The 16,154-nt window shown below is 38.9% G+C and overlaps 1 protein-coding gene across 3 annotated transcripts in view; it reads left to right on the forward strand.

The window, feature by feature from the left end:
- Positions 1–3,817: 3,817 nt before the first annotated feature.
- Positions 3,818–16,154, forward strand: part of Rbm44 (RNA binding motif protein 44) — a 43,200-nt gene continuing 30,863 nt past the window's right edge. For 2 of the 3 annotated variants that reach the window (XM_010626140.1, XM_010626142.1), the window contains exons 1-8: positions 3,818–3,932; positions 6,426–6,516; positions 9,858–11,434; positions 11,943–11,998; positions 13,392–13,565; positions 14,104–14,287; positions 14,502–14,524; positions 14,652–14,736. In XM_010626140.1, coding sequence (XP_010624442.1) covers positions 6,444–6,516; positions 9,858–11,434; positions 11,943–11,998; positions 13,392–13,565; positions 14,104–14,287; positions 14,502–14,524; positions 14,652–14,736 — 2,172 coding nt within the window. In that variant the 5' untranslated portion in view covers positions 3,818–3,932; positions 6,426–6,443. Of the gene's footprint in view, positions 3,933–4,242; positions 4,754–6,425; positions 6,517–9,857; positions 11,435–11,942; positions 11,999–13,391; positions 13,566–14,103; positions 14,288–14,501; positions 14,525–14,651; positions 14,737–16,154 lie in introns of those variants that run through there. The other variant, XM_010626141.2, reaches the window with a different exon arrangement.

Genomic DNA, 16,154 nt, shown 5'->3' on the forward strand with positions numbered 1-16,154 from the left:
TCGCGGATCCGCGCCCAACTCGCGCCGAAAACACCTGCATCTCGTGGGGTGGGGCCAGGGGCTTCCAGGCCGAGCCGCGAGGGCCGGCTGGAATGGAGCATGAAAAACGTAGAGGGCCGGGTGTGGGTCAGTGCAAAGAGCCTGCGCGGCAAACGCACCCGGGCCATGCCGAGGGCCACGGGTCGTCAGTTGACTCGAAAGTGCGTAAGTCCCACTGCTGAATTTTAAGCAGCAAGGTGATAGGACCGGGCAGGAATTTCGGGGAGAGCGTTGTTCTGGCCAGGTTGCGGGTGGTTGTGGATGTGGCCCGACCCTGTGAGAGTGAGACAGATTAACCGGGCTGGGGGGCATGTCGAGGGAGAGTCCTGGGTTTTGTGGCTGAGTTCTGACGGGACCACTGAAATCGCGGAGGAAATTGAGTGGTGAAGGAGAGCTCAAAGGATGGGGTGAAAGGTTATGACCTGGGGGCCGGATTGCTGGGCTATGTTGCTGCTTTCCAAGGCGTTGGCCCCTTTACGTCCCACCTGCAGTGCATGAGGGCTCCGTTGCTATCGCTGATTTTTCCATCCATCGTTGCCATCCTACTGGATATCTCATCGTGATTTGGATTTGAATTTCTCCAGTGCAGGATGATACTGGGCATCTTTGCATACTTTTGTTGGCTGTGTGTATCCTCTGGAGAAACGTTTACTGAAATCTTTTGCTCGCTTTTAAAATAAAGGGTTTTAGTTGAGTAATAAGAGTTGTTCTATATTGTGGAGAGCAGACCTTTATCCATATATATTATTTGCAGGTGTATTTGTTATATTAAGGTTTTGAGAGCAGATTTGAATGCAGGATCATGAATAGCTGTAGCCAGTAGATTTGCAGAATGTGAAATAGTGCTGCTTTTCTCACCAACTTTTTTTTTTTTCTTGGTACTGGGGATCGAACTCAGGACCTCGTGCCTGCGAGGCAGGCCCAGCACCACTAAGCTAAATCCCCGGCCCTCTCACCAACTTTTTAAAAGTCCATTTTTAATTGAAAGTATTACTTATGTTAAATGAGTTTGCCATTCATGAATAAATATTTAAATTTTGTTTTAATTTCAATATGGCAAACATTAATAAACATTCACATAAATACTGTATGCTTTTGGGTTCTCAATGCTGATGATGAACTGGTTGCATTCCTGAGTCTAAGAGATAAGATCCAGGAGTGGTGCCGCAGGGCGCTCAGGAGACAGCCAGAAGAGTCCCCACGGTCAAAGGTCAGCCTCAACCACATAGCAAGGCCTTGTCTCCAAAAACGAACACAAAATAAGAAACTCACTGGTCTCATCTGAGTTATTTGGATAAATTAGCATTCTTTTAACCATGATCTATATTTAAAATATCCATCTTGGATTCATAGAGTAAGATTTTTATTGGCTTCAGTCCCTTAAGCCAGAAGTTGTTCGTGTCTTTATATCTAGTAGTACATACATCTTTGAAATAAATGCATGTTGGTTTTCTTGAGGAAGTGAGTCTGTGACTTTTATTAAATCTTCAGCATGCAAAACCCCAAGAGTTAGGAACCACTGCTCAGTTTATGGTATTAACATTTTTAAAAGATGGCTAGCTCTTTGTGTTAGGCCAAATTGTTTCAGTTGTAAGCTAAAAAATTCAGAAACATTAAACTGGGGAAGGTGAATTCCCAGAGTTCGAATCTGTGTTCTTACCATTTGTGTATCTCACAGGCACGGAGAGGTTATGTGTACAGATGTCCTTACCTGCATCCCTCTCCACCACACCGTTCTTCCCACGGCTCTTGGCTAAGTAGTGTGACGCTTGTGTCCTCGCTCTCCTTACCCTGTTTCGTTTTGCAGCGTAGCCTGAGCTCCACCTCCCATCAGAGCGCAGTGGCAGTGGCTTGGGTTCTCACAGGGGTGTGAATGCGAGGGACCCAGCTTGTGAGCTCCTTTGAACCATCCTGGACACCCGCACACCTGCCTGCATCTCCTCCCTTCCCATCCGTGGGGAAATTGTCTTCTGTGAAACCAGATCTTGGCACCAAACAGGTTGGGAACCACTGCTTTATTGTACAGTCTTGGACCTGTAGTGCAACAGTTCAAGTTTCAGTAGTGAGAAGGAATGTCTGGGTTTTCACAGAAGATTTCAGTTTCACCATCCCATAAGATGTTAGCAATCGGGCTTGTCATTTTTTTTTTGTTGTAAATAGCTATCATCACATTGAAGAAGTTCCCTGCTGTTTTCTGATTTGCCCGGAAATTTTTGTCAGGAATAGATGTTGTGTTTTTTTTACAGAGACCATTTTTTCTGCATCTAAAATGATCGTGTGATTTTTTTTTTCCTCTTAATTCTCCTTACTGAATAGCGTTATTGATTTACAAAAGTTTGACCATCCTTGCATTTCTGGGATAAGCTACACTTGATCAAAATATACTATGCTTTTTTTTTTTTTTTGCTTTGCAAAAGTTTAATATAACACATGTATTACCAGCACTAAATACCTATGTATGACTGTGCAAGAAGTGAAATATTGGTTTTTTTTTTTTTACATCTTTAGAATGTCCTCATATTTTCATGTTCAAATTATGATGACTGGGCCAGGGATTTAGTTCAGCAGCACAGTGCCCGCCTGGCAAGCACGAGGACCTGAATTCAATCTCTAATACTAAAAAAATTTTTTTAATTTAAAAATAATACAATTATGGTGACTTTGTAAAACATGATGGGAAGTTTTCCTTTGAATTCTAGGTTTAGCTTTATTTATATTTTAATTGATAAAATTCATCAGTGAAATCATCTGTGCTTGGAAACCTTTTGAGGGGAAGGTGGTTTTGTTTGTTTTTTCTTTGGTACTAGGGATCAATCTCAGAACCTTGTACTTTTGAGGCAGGCATGGTGCCACTGAGCTACATCCCTGGCAGGAGGTTTTCTTTGTTGTTTTTTGTTTTGTTTTGTTTTGTTTTTTGATTGATTTTTTTTTTTTTTTTTGATTGTTTTTTTTTTTTTTTTGAGACTGGGTCTCACCATATATAGTTCAAACCAGTTTTGAACTCCCTATGTAGACCAGGCTGGCCTTGACCTCCCAGGAATCCTCCTGCCTCAGCCTCCCAAGTGCTGGGATTACAGGTGTGTGCCATCACGCCTGGCTCTTGAGGGAAAGTTTTTAACTATAGATTTCATTTCCTTAAGACATATAGGAGTATCACATTGTTTATCTCTTGTATCTTAGGAGTTTGTGGTTTTCAAGTAACTATGCCCATCTGAACTATAATATTTATGAGACAAATTGTTTATTATATCCCTATTATCTTTTTAATGTCCATTGGTAGGTTCTGTAGTAACACTCCCTTTATTAGTAGGATGTTGATGATTTGTGTTTTAGATAAGGTTTGAGAAGTGTTTATGAATTTATGTGTATTTCATTTTTTGTTTTTTGAGGGGTTTTTGTTGTTTTGGGGGGTCATTGAGACAGAGCTGAGCTCAAACTCTTGATTCTCTAGCCTCACCTCTGAAGTAACTGGGATTACAGGTGCGCACCAATGTCCCTGGCTCATAGATTGTGTACATACTTTCAATAAGCAGCTTTAGTCCTTAACTAGTTACCTATTTTTATCTCATTTACTTCTCTTTGTTATTTCTGTCCTACTTTCTTCAGGTTTAATTTATTCTACTTTTGTAGTTTTGGTTTTTTCGGTACCAGGGATCAAACTCAGGACCTTGTGCTTGTGCATACTTTTGTAGTTTTTAAAGATAGAACCTTAAATAGTTGATTTAAAACCTTCCTTTCTTTTTGCAGGGGGCTGCCAGGAATTGAACTCAGGACCTTGTGCTTGCAAGGCAGGTGGCGGCACCACTGAGCTAAATCCCTGCCCATTTTCTTTATAATATAAGCATGGAAAGCTATCTGTTCCTCTCATGGCTGCATACCACATATTTAGATAGGTGCTTTTTTCTTTTTTTTTAAGGGATGGTACTGGGAATTGGATCCAGGGCTTTCATACTGAACTACATCCCAATCTTTATCATTTTGAGACAGGGTCTTACAGAGTTGCCCAACTTGCAATCCTCCCGCCTCAGCTTCCCAGAGAACTCAGCTTATTGGTACACACCACCATGCCCAGAAATATGTGATGTCTTCATAACTGTTGAGTTCAAAATTTTTCTTAATTTCCATTGTGATATATTTTTACCCGTGGATTATTTACAAGTATGTTATTTAATTTCCAAATACTGCGAGACTTGTTATCTTCTCATAAATTACTTTTAATCCTATGGTAGTCCTAAAACATACTCTCAGGATATTTAGGCTTCTGGCTGTGACAGAGTAACAGATGACACTGGATTTACCACAGTGCTGTTAAGACATCTTAAACACTGGGTCCTGTGTGTGAGGTAACTGTTGAATGACATTGGACAGTGGAGCAGCAGAGCTGATTTGTAAGGAAAAGGCCACGTGTAGCCTGAGCACTGTGATAGCGAGCATCCTGCTTGGAGGCACATTACAGACCATGGAGGTAGGGAGCCGGGGATTTAGCTTCCTGGTTCCAGTGCCTGCTTTGCAAGGCAAGGACCCAAGTTCAATCCCCGGTACCAAAAACAAAAATGAAAACAGACCACAGAGGAAGGGTGCCAAGCAAAGCAGAGAGAGTTGAGATGAAGGTTGAAGCCCAGAAAGACCGAACTGTGACCGTTGGCAGCTGAAAGAAGTCCGGAGAGCTGTCTGGGGGAACCCTTGAGAGTTGTCACATACGCACACGTGCATGGTGAGAGCTCATGCGGCTAGTCCAGCCCAGAACCATGGAGTACTGGCTTTCCTCTGTGCAAAGGCGTGAGAATGTGGGAGAAGAGTTGGGATTCTACTGTTTGTGCCACAGTATCTGCTTTTTAAGTATTTCTCACTGTTGTAAAACTATAGGAATACCTTTTTCTGAAATCCTCTAAAACTGCCTATTTTCACGTATGTCACAAACTAATAAACTCTGTAACATTTTAATAGTTGTCCTTGATTTCACTACGTCACATGATGACTACATTTGCATTATAAAATGAAGGATAATGCTAGAGTAATTTAGGTCTCCTATTCATTGAAGACAGTTTAACAAGGTAGATGAATATTTCTTAAACCTCCTTAAAAGTATGTAAAAATTACTGAGGTAAGGAAGAACTACCAGACCACAGTTTGGGAAAGAATGGAAACCCCAAGAAGTAAGTCTAGCAATAGGAACAGCTTTAAGCCCAAACAGATCTTCTAGTTTAAAAAGACATCACAGAGAGGGTAGACTGCTTTGGAAACCTCAGTGACAGTGAAAGGGAGCCAGGTCAGCTATCTCTTCCGGGATACTTCAGATCCCAGTGCCTGTGCCCCACAATTTAAGTGAACCAGCCCTTTCGCAGACTATAGTTACCTGGGCAGCCTACAGAAGTCTCAAATTCTGGTGGAAGTAAAGGGTTTCTAGATTACTAGTTCCTTATAGCACCTAACCGTAGCACACAAAAACCCTCTTCAAGGGAAGATAACATCATCCTTGGGCTCAGGTTAAGTGTACAATTTATCAAATATGATATCAAATTTATCAAATATCATATAGTTAGAGGCAAACTGGGAATTTAAAATGACACCATGAGCAAGAAACCAGTAGACAATATAAACAGCATCCCTAACCCAAATCTCAAATACTCAAAAATTTGAAACTTTTTGAACAGGACATCACTGCTAAAAAAAACTTTTAGGTTTCAGAACATTGTGAAAATTTGGGTTAGGGATGCTCATCTGATGAAGTTTATGCAAATGTTCCAAAATCTAAAAACCTATGAAATAACATATATTGGTAGTTTGTTCTTTTATTACTAGAAGATATATGTTGTATGGATATACCTTGTCTTTGGTTTTTAATAAGTGTGCATTTTGGAAACACAGGGATCATACTATTGTCTTTAACACTGCTTCTTTATTGACTTTTTTGATGACCTAAATTTATTGGTTTTTATTATTGTTGTTTCTTGGAAGTCTTAAAAGAATCTTATTTTTGTTGTTGTTTTGTTTTGGGGGAGTTCTGTTTGTTTGTTTGTTTGGGTTTTGTTTGTACCAGGATCGAACTTGGGACTTTGCACTTATGAGGCAGGCAGCAGTACCACTGAGCTAAATCCCCAGCCCTAGAATTTTTTTTTCTTTTGGTTTTTTGAGACAGGGTCTCACTGTGTAGTTCAGACTGCCCTGGAACTCACTATTGTAGCCCAGGCTGGTCTCAAACTCACAGAGATCCTCCTGCCTCAGCCTCCGGAGTACTGGGATTACAGGTGTGCGCCACCACACCCGGCTTGTGCTTAGAATTCTTGACTGTAACTGCTACTGTGTTAAATTCCTCTCTAATAATCTAATAGTTTTTTAAAAATACAGTGCCAAGTATAATAGTTCAATATTTATACTTTTTGTAGATAATTCATCCTTGAGTGATGGAGGCTACTGCACTGATAGAGTTAGCTTCTGATAAAGGCTACCGCAGTAATGGAGAAAAGCTCCAAAAAGGTAAGAGTCCAAGCCAGATGTCCTTTTTGGGTGGGAGTGATGCTAGATGCTAAATGTAATTGTGCTAGACAGTTCAAAATAGTCTTTAAAATATGAACTTAAAACATTTTTAATCTAGAGGAGAGAATATGAAAGAAAGACTCAAAATAAGAAAACCTACCAGATATGAAAATATCTTATGATGCTATAATAATTAAAGCTATAATAATGAATACTCTTGTACAAAAAGATAATAGGTTGATGAAGCAACAAATAGAAATAGGCCCTTAGAGAATTATGAAACTGAACCAAGAGAATTTCAGTGTACATTGAAGTTGCTATTTAACTGTGTTAGTAAACCTTCCACCATTGTGACAGAACCCCAGAGATAAACCACTTCAAAGAAATAAAGATTCCTTTTGCTCATGGTTCAGAGGTTCAGTCCATGCTGCTCGGCCTTGTCATTGGGGCCTGTGCTGAGGCAGAGCATCGTGGTGGAAAGCTGTGCTGGAGCAAAGCTGCTCGCCTCATGGTGGCAAGGAAGCAGAAGCAAGAGCCAGGGGCCTGAGACAAGGTGTGCTCATGCCCACAGCCCGTTTCCCCAACCCGGCCTAGCTTCTAAATTCCGCCATCTCCCAGTAGTGCCACCTGCTGGGGACCAGGCCTGCAGCATATGAGCCTCGGAGGTACTGCAAACCCACTCTGCAGTGTAACAGACTCAGAAGGCAGTGGGCAACTTCGGCAAATGATGGCAGGACACTTGACCGTGCATTTTCTAAGAAAATTAAGTTAGATTCCTACCTTATGCGGGAGAGAAAAATTAATTCTATAAAGTGTGAAAAAGGCTAAGTGTTATATACACACTGAGTTAGAATAAAGTGTAGGTGAATATTTTTTATAATTATGTAATGGGGAAAGCCAAAGACACAAAACACAAAAGTTGTAGGAGACTGATCTATTTAACTAAATAATCTTAAAAACATTGGTATGACGACATGCTGTAAGAAGTTAAGAGAAAGAGGTGAAGGCCCGTAATCCCACCTACTAGGGAAGCTGGGGTAGGTGGGAAGGTTGCAAGTTTCAGGCCAGCCTGGGCAACTTAGGGGGACGCTGTCTCAAAATTTTAAAAAATAAGAGCTGGAATATAATTGAGGGTGGAGTGCTTTTCTTGGACATGGATGCCACTGGATTTGATCCCGAGAATCAAACTAATTCACATGTGTTATAAATATGAAAGCCAAAGAATTGGTACTCAGAAGATGTAAAGAGCTCCCGCACAGATCTCTCGTCTTCAGCCCTGCATTTATAACATCTTACTGAACATTGACATCTGGGTCTTTGATTTCTAACTTCAAACTCCCCTCTCTCAGACCGAGCTCTGCCTTGCTGCTCCTCCATCTTGCTTTTCATCTTCATCTTCTAAACCCGCTCTTCACAAAGTCCCTGTTTGGTGCTGAATATTCTCATTCAGCTATAGCCAGTTCCAAGCTATAAACCCTGGCATTGTCCAGACTGCTGTTTAAGCATGCAGTGGCCAGTGTGTAAGTCGTGAATCAGCTTAGCTGACCGTGAAAAGCTCTTGAAGTGAAACTGGACTACTCTGCACATAGCACAGTTCCTGTTCTCTGTATGTGTGTGTGTTTGTTTGTTTCTTTGTTTTTCATACCAGGCATGGAACTCAGGGACGAGCCTGCCAGGAAGACGCTGCACTACTGAGCTACATTCCCAGCCCTGCAATTAACTGTTTTATGAAATATTTGTTCGGGCTGGGGATGTAGCTCAGTGGTTCTGCCACCTGCCTCACAAGTGCAAGGTCCCGAGTTCGATCCCCTGTACCAAAAAAAAATTTTTTTGGTTTCTCTTGTGTGTGTATGTGCCTGATATACAACTTATTTCTAATTGTGGTCTTAGTTTAAAAATGAAAAACACAATTCTTTCTCTTCCCCGTGCCAATTCTAATCTGCTGCCAAGACTTGTCGCTTGCACAACTTTTTTTTTTTTCCTGAGACAGGGTCTCACTCTGTAGTTGTGGCTATCCTTGAGCTCACTATGTAGCCCAAGCTGACCTCGAACTTTTGGCAGTCCTCCTGCCTCAGCCTCCGGAGTATGAGTGCTAGGATTACAAGTGTGCACCACTACACCGGGCTATTTGTGGAACTTTTTCTTTTTTTTTTTTTTTTTTTTTAAATTGAACTTGGGACCTTGTGCCTACAAGGCAGGTGGTGGCACCATTGAGCTAAATCCCCCAGCCCTGTTTGAGGAACTTTTACACTAGCCTCTACTCCAGTGCCACCTCTGCACTCTTGGCCCACCAGCCTTTGCTTTCTTCCTCCAACCTTCATTCTTCCTGTTGCCTCAGCTGTCTGCAGCTCAATTCCAGTCACATGGTTACCCTTTGAAAAGGCTTGCCTTAAAATAAGAGCCAGACTCCTCAGCAAATCATAAAAGGCCCTTTTCAGTCAAAAATTCCTGTCATACTTCTAGAACTTTCTTACTCCTGGCAAGCTGGCCTGCAGTTTCTGAAAATTTCCCACTCTTTCACACAGCTATTTGCTGTTGAATTTGCCTAAGAGAATTTTGCCTATTTTGTTTCAAACACTTTTTAAATGTAAGGTTTTCTCTGCAATCTGTTTCTCTTTCCTTGTCAAATTTGTCTGATCTAGCAGTAGATCTATGTCAGTAATTTTGTTTACCTGTATTATATTTTTATGTGCTTATCTGTGACTCCTGTGAAAGCCATGAGGAATTGAGGAAGAACCTGTGTCTATTTTCCCTTTGTTTGTATAATGCCTAAGGTTGAGACTAGGATACACTCAAAGTTTATTAAATAATTTTATTAGACCTCTCTACTGACAGAGTGGCTGCCCTTCAGATAGAAAACCTGGTCACTGAAGAAATTCAGAGAGAATCATGGCTTCTGTGTTAGCTCAGGTTGCTGTACAAAGTACCATTGATGGAGAGGCTGAACAAATTTATTTAGTCGTTGCTCCAGAGATCAAGGTACAAGTACGGTTAGGCTCTGCTGAGACATCTCTTGCTGGCTTGTAGATGACTGCATTCTGCTATGTCCTTCCATAAGAGAAAGGAGAAGCTGCTCTCTGCGTCTCTTACGCGGACACTAACCCAGTCCTGCGGGTCCTGCTCTCCTTATCTCATTTAAGTCTAATTACCCTGTCTCTGAGTAGCATCCCTTGTGGAGGGCACAGTGCAGTCTGTAGCAGCTGCCACAGCAGGTGTCTGTCGTGCGTAATGCAAACAGTAGCCCTGTGCTGGGAAGGTCTTGGACCAGGTCATGTCTAAGATCTTTCTGGTGTTCAAATTCTGAAATGTTTCTGTTAATATTTTATTTTATTTTTTATCAGATCTATCTTCTCATTCTAAGAAATCTTCCAGTGGTTGTGATGAAGTCACACCAACTTGTCCTGATGATGAATGGAATTCTTTGACACGAGAGCCAAGAGCTGAGGTCGGAGAAATCGGTAATATTGACACAACACGTTTATTGGAATCACCTTTTTCAGAAAATCAAGATGCTAATATACAGAGTGCTCAATCAAGCAAGTTTGAAGACAGTATCAACTGTGCTTTTTTGAATGAAACATACTGTATATATTATTCAGAGTCAGCTCCAAAGAATGAAAACATTACTAATTTAAATCCAGAATTAGATTCTGGAATGGAAGAAAGAGAGGAAGTGTTTTTTGATGTATTGAAACCTCAGGGTACTAGAACTGTTGCCTTGGGAAGAACCTGTGAGATTTCAGGTGCTGACTGTGAAGAAACTGCTGGAGAAACGCAGAAGTGTGGCGTAGACGAAGACTCCCTGCTGGGATACTACAGTGCAGAAGAGCAAGAGCAGATGAGTAGCCATCCATCTCCCATCCGAGCTGGAACACTGAGCGTGTCTAACCTGGGAGCTGAGCTAAGAAGTTTGAGTTATGAAGTTGAAAGTGCTAGCAATCCAGAAGATGAGCACATTACCCTGGAAAGTAGCTCTGTTATCTCTGCAGATTCACTTAATGACTTTGCACAAGAATATATACCTTGTGTCTCTAAATTTCAGAATTGCGATCTGTTAAAAGAGTATTATGAACCAAAGCATGAAAAGTGTAAGGAACGAGAGACTAGTTTAATGTTTCCCACAGTATTTGTACAGAGAAGTAATTCTCTTGGAAATGAAGAATCTCAGTCTAAGAATGATTTCTTGAACCCTCAAACACTAAAAACTAAAATGTATACTGAAAAAGTGAAATCTCAGGTTTCTGAAAATAAAGATTTTTGTGGAAATGCAGCTGTGGAGAACAGAATCTCACAGCACCTTGAAAGTCGAAGCACACTGCCCCAGGACAAAGCTTTAGAGACCCTACAGGAGTTCTCTGAGGTTTGCCAAACTTCCTGGTCTTCTATTTTTGATGACTCAGTCATCTCTGCCCATGGATGTTCCCATTATAAAAGCCTACAAAGCATGCCTGACCCAGCCTTGAGTTCTCCTGCTGTACCACCAAGGATTGCCATGAGAGGTGTTCGGGCAGTCACAGAGGATAGCTCCCAAAGAGCTATAAATGTCAGGAGCGTGAACAGAGCATGCTCTGAGGATGGAGAAGGAACATATTCTACATCAGTGATAGATGCAGCAGGTTGTACAGTCGCAGTACATCAAACAGTGGATGTTAGCACAGATTTTAGGGCTTGTTTCACAACCAGCAGAGCAACAAATGCAAGACCTTCTGTAGTATCTACATCAAGCAATACAGAGATAACCATGATGAGTAAAAAGCGTCCCAGCAAATGGCAAAGTGAAAAACAAAAAAGTGTGGCTTGTAACACAGATTGGTCATATGGTCAGGATTGCATGGATACACCAGTTGCTGTAACAAAAGGGTCAGGAAAATCTCTCGGAGTTGACAGTTCAAAGCCCAGTGGAAATTTCCAAAATAAGGTAAAATCAGTATGACCAATAATGAAATTTTACTTTATAAATTCATTTTACTTTAGTCTGGGTGTGATGGTGCATGCCTGTAATCCCAGCACTTGGGAGGAGGCAGGAAGATCAATTCAAATTCACTATATAGGCACCCTGGGTTACATAGGGAGTTCAAGGTCAGCCTGAGCTGTATAGCAAGACTGTCTCCCCCCAAAATGATTTTACTTTATAAAATATATATTAATGTAATTATATTTGGTTGATTATATCAGATTGTCACTAGCTCTGTCCTGTGGTGGGAGCTATTGCCACAAAGTCCTTTTAAAATTTAGTTTTACATTTTATCAGTTTGAAATTCTATGTATTTGCATTGTGGCCTAGGGATGTAGCTCAGTGGTGGCATGCTTGCCCAGCATGTATAATACCCTGGGTTAGATCGCTAGCAATGTTAAAAAAAAAAAAAATCACTTAACATGTATTGTCTGTCATATATTTATGAATTAATTTTGAACTCTGTTTTTAGGATTCCCTGGAATTAAAAACATATGATAACACAGACTTAAAGAAAAACTCTGAGAGGTAGGTCAGATGTATAATGTGGTTGCACGTGCAAAAACCTTGGTAGTATTTGTTTTGTGTGTAATATATTTAACCATACAGATTATGTGGTTATGATATATGTGATTAGATTAGAGCTAAAAGGAACATTAAATTATGTGCTTCAGTGATTTTCTCTACAATATGTAGAGTATCAAAACAATATAGAATGTTGAGGCTCTTATGAGATTAGAGTCTCAGTGATTCCTTCAGTTACTTATGGCAGCTTACTTTATTGAAACAAAAGTCCATACTGATTTAAGGTTCTTGATTTTTTTTGTTGTTGAGTTATTTTGGTACTGGGGATTGAACTCGGGATCTTGCGCTTGCGAAGCAGGTGGCAGCACCACTGAGCTAAAGCCACAGCCTGATTTAATTTTCTTTTTTATTTTTTTTTCTTTTGATTCCCCTGTGGGCCAAAACAAAACAGCGCCTTTAGAAAATGTCATATGCTTGAAGTATAGCTACGTTAGCTGAAGTATTTTAATTTTAACTTTAATTCAATGTATTATTTACTTTGCATTTCTTAAAACTCATGGAGGACTAAGAAGTGGGAGGGGAGAGAAACAGGGAAGTATCTAAAGAGTCAAATTAATTACCATATTCTCGACTCATTTATTTTTTGTTCACTCATTCTATATTCTTCAAATATTTATTTATTTTAAAAAATACATGTTTTCATTCTTGCTCTTTTCTTTTGCAGCACTGGAGATCCAACTCAGGGCCCTCCCCCATGCTAGCAAATCCTGTACTACTGAGCCACAGCCCCATCCCATCTTCTAATGTTTAATCTAGTATCCCAACTCTCTAAATTTAGGTAGGATTGGTTTCTGGAACTGCTGGAAGTGGTGACCGGTAACAACAGCAAACTTCCAGAAACTGTAACACTTGAAAACGTAGTCTTTGGGGCTTTTTGGTGTAATATCACAATAAAATATTTGCTTATATTAATGACCCTAAATTTCTAACAAATACAAATTATCTAATTCCTGTTGAAGGTAATACATTTAAGAACAATTTCAACCTGGAATGTTTATAACTTGAAAAAGATTACAGTTAAACCTTAATTTAGGTTGCAAAAAGCAGTTATTCATTCTGGTTGGATGAAGTCATTACTTTCAGAATCCTTTGATTAAAAAAATATGAATTCACAAATTACGTATTTCCTTAACTCATAGAAAGAATCTATTTAGCTGAGTCCTGATATCCTTGTTTTCTGAAGCTGTTATATGCTCCTACAGCTTCTCCATCTTTAGTAAGAATTTATTTAACCTGGGGAAGGAAATCTAAGAAATTTAAAATCTGTTTCTGGAACACATCATTACAGTAGAAAAATGTCTGGAATCTTACCTAGTCCTATCTGTTATTTTTAAAGGAAATTTCAGATCTCTGAAGAGATGGAGAAGAATTTACCATCAAAGTGCTACGAGAAAATAATGCAGAGAGCTATAGAAGCAGAGATGCACCTTTTAAATGTTCACTATCAAATGTGTCATCATAACTGTTGTGACATTTACAAATTTATCATGGAAAATAAAGGATTAAATAGGTGTTTATAAACTCTAAATCTGTAATTTCATACAAACTTATTACTAGTTTATTCGGGGAAAAATTTTTTTTCTTTGAGACAGGTTCTTGCTAATATATATCTGCTACCACACCTAGCTTTAATTTTCATTTTAATGGGTGGAAAGAGGATTAGATTGTAAACTCTCTTAAGGGTAATGGACTTTAAAAAGTAACCTCATAGGTAGGCAATAGTGCATGGTTATAACAATGAATCCAGTGAAAAGACAAAGTTAATGCCTCTTTATAAAGTTCCAGTAAGAAAGTTTTTCATGATCTTTTGCCCATTCTCATTAGACTGTGTGTGTGTGTGTGTGTGTGTGTGTGTGTGTGTGTGTGTGTATTTATCAGTGGTTGCTTGTACTGTCCCTATAAAAATATATCTACTGTGGTTCCTTTTATTTTTCTCAACATTAAAAGAAAATTTAAAGATTTGATAGAATTAGAACTAACTGTATAATATATTAGTGTTGAATGGATGACTTGAGCATTAGTAATTCAGTTTTGTGAACTTTGAACAGGAATTTACCAAGCAGTTCTGCTAAGAAGAAATTAGGATTAGCACTACTGTCCATTTTGGGAGATTTAAAAGTTAGATATACAAATTTAAAAGAAAAAATACACAAGGGCATACCATTGGAAGAGCTGCCCCCGCTGTCAGTAGAATCAAAATTATTAATTATCTTCTCTTCTTTGGTTTCCAGGGTACGTATATATTTTTAAAATTTAACTTTTATTTTTATTAGTGCTTATTTGTACTACATAATTTTATTAATTGTGTGGAGTTGGTACACATATATAACACATCTTAATTCATTTTTTATCCCCTACATATGTATGTTTTTAGAGTAAATTTACTTCATTTAGACAGAAAAAACTTTAAACCAAAATTTTTTTCTTTCTTTTTTCCTGTTTACAGCTAAGGAAAGAAGAATCACACGAGTAAGTTATGTCATCTAAGTTAGAATTTATTTGATCTTAAAAATTGCTTAATTCAGTTAACTTTAAAATTTGTTTTGATTCCTATTCAGAAAATTGATAATTCCTTTAATGAAATGCCTGTCTTTAGTTTTTCAGGAGCAGATTCTGAACTAGATAATCAAACTGCATCTGATAGTGAAGTTTCTCCAAGCCCAAAAAAGATGCACTCCCAAGTGAGATTTTTTTTTTTAATTTATCAGTGTAAAGCTTTAATTTTATGGCCTAAATAAGCTGTAACTTTCAGAAATGCTCACTCACATCCTTCTTTACATTTTTACTGGCTTACTTTGTATATTAGCACTTGAGGGATATAACTGACTAAAACAAACTAATGATCTGTTTAGGTACAGTCCTGATTAAACGTGTCAACAGTACTGGTGGTGATAAGGGTGACTATAATTTATCATCAAACCTGGAGACGTATAGGGTAAAATGAAGTAATGTTAATAATTGACCCAAATGGTAGGTACAAATTCGGACTGTCCCAGGAAATCTATGATAGATTGCCACCATACTGAGCCAATAGTGTTAAAACTAGTATCTTAAACCTTCATCTTGTGAAGTAGAGTAAGGCAGTATCCCATTCATTTTGAATAAGGCAGTTTTAATTTATTAAATGTCTCAGGTTTTCTTAATATCTCTTTTACCCCAAAGAAATTTATAGATGATAATCAAGAAAGATGGTTTCATTGATGTAAGAACACTATAGATTGTGAAATAATAGAGAAATATAAGTTATATTCCTTTCATAAGTGAGGAGCCCATGGCATGGGAAAGATAAAGTTTGTTTCTACTTTTCTGTCTTTGGTTTTAAAGCTGTTCTTTCATTATTTGAATAATTTTGTTTATTTTTTATAGTGCTGAGGATCAAACCCAGCACCTGTGCAAGCTGGACAAGCCTTCCACAACTAAGCTACATTCCCAGCTCCTAATCTGTTTTATTCATTGTTTATTGATTGATTGACTGAATGATTTTGCAGTATAGTACTAGGGAATAAACTCAGGACCCGAGCTATGTCCCAGCCTAGTTTTAATTTAAATTTGAGGGAGGATCTTGTTGAGTCCCTAAATTGCCCAGGCCTGGTATGAATTTGCAATCCTCCCAAAGTGCTGGGATTATAGGTGTACACCACCATGCCCATCCCTAGAATAATCTTAATACCCTAAAATGAATCCCAAAGACAGAAGTTAAATTTATAGTTAAGATGTATTCCTTTCACTAAGAAAAATGATTCAAACTAAATTGCTTTAGCAAATTATTCTGTTGCTAAACACTTTTTCAGAAAAAAAAAATCTCAGGACTAGAAGGTATAGCTCAGTGTTACAGTGCTCACGAGGCACAAATGAGGCCCTGGGTTTGTCTCCCAGGACTAGAAAAAGTAAGAAGTAAAGTGAATCTCAATCTTCTACAAGGATTTAACAGAATCAAAACTAATATAACCTGCTTATTTAAGGATAACAATAAAGTTTTTTAAAATAAGGGCCAGGGATTTAGCTCAGTGGCTCCAGCATCTGCCTCTCAAGCACAAGGGCCCGAGTTTGATACGCAATAGCAAAACAAATCTTTTTTTTTTTTTTTTTTTTTTTTTTT

This window comes from Fukomys damarensis, unplaced genomic scaffold (genome assembly GCF_012274545.1).
Source record: "Fukomys damarensis isolate Sample0158 unplaced genomic scaffold, DMR_v1.0_HiC HiC_scaffold_16, whole genome shotgun sequence".
NCBI classification, from domain to species: domain Eukaryota; kingdom Metazoa; phylum Chordata; class Mammalia; order Rodentia; family Bathyergidae; genus Fukomys; species Fukomys damarensis.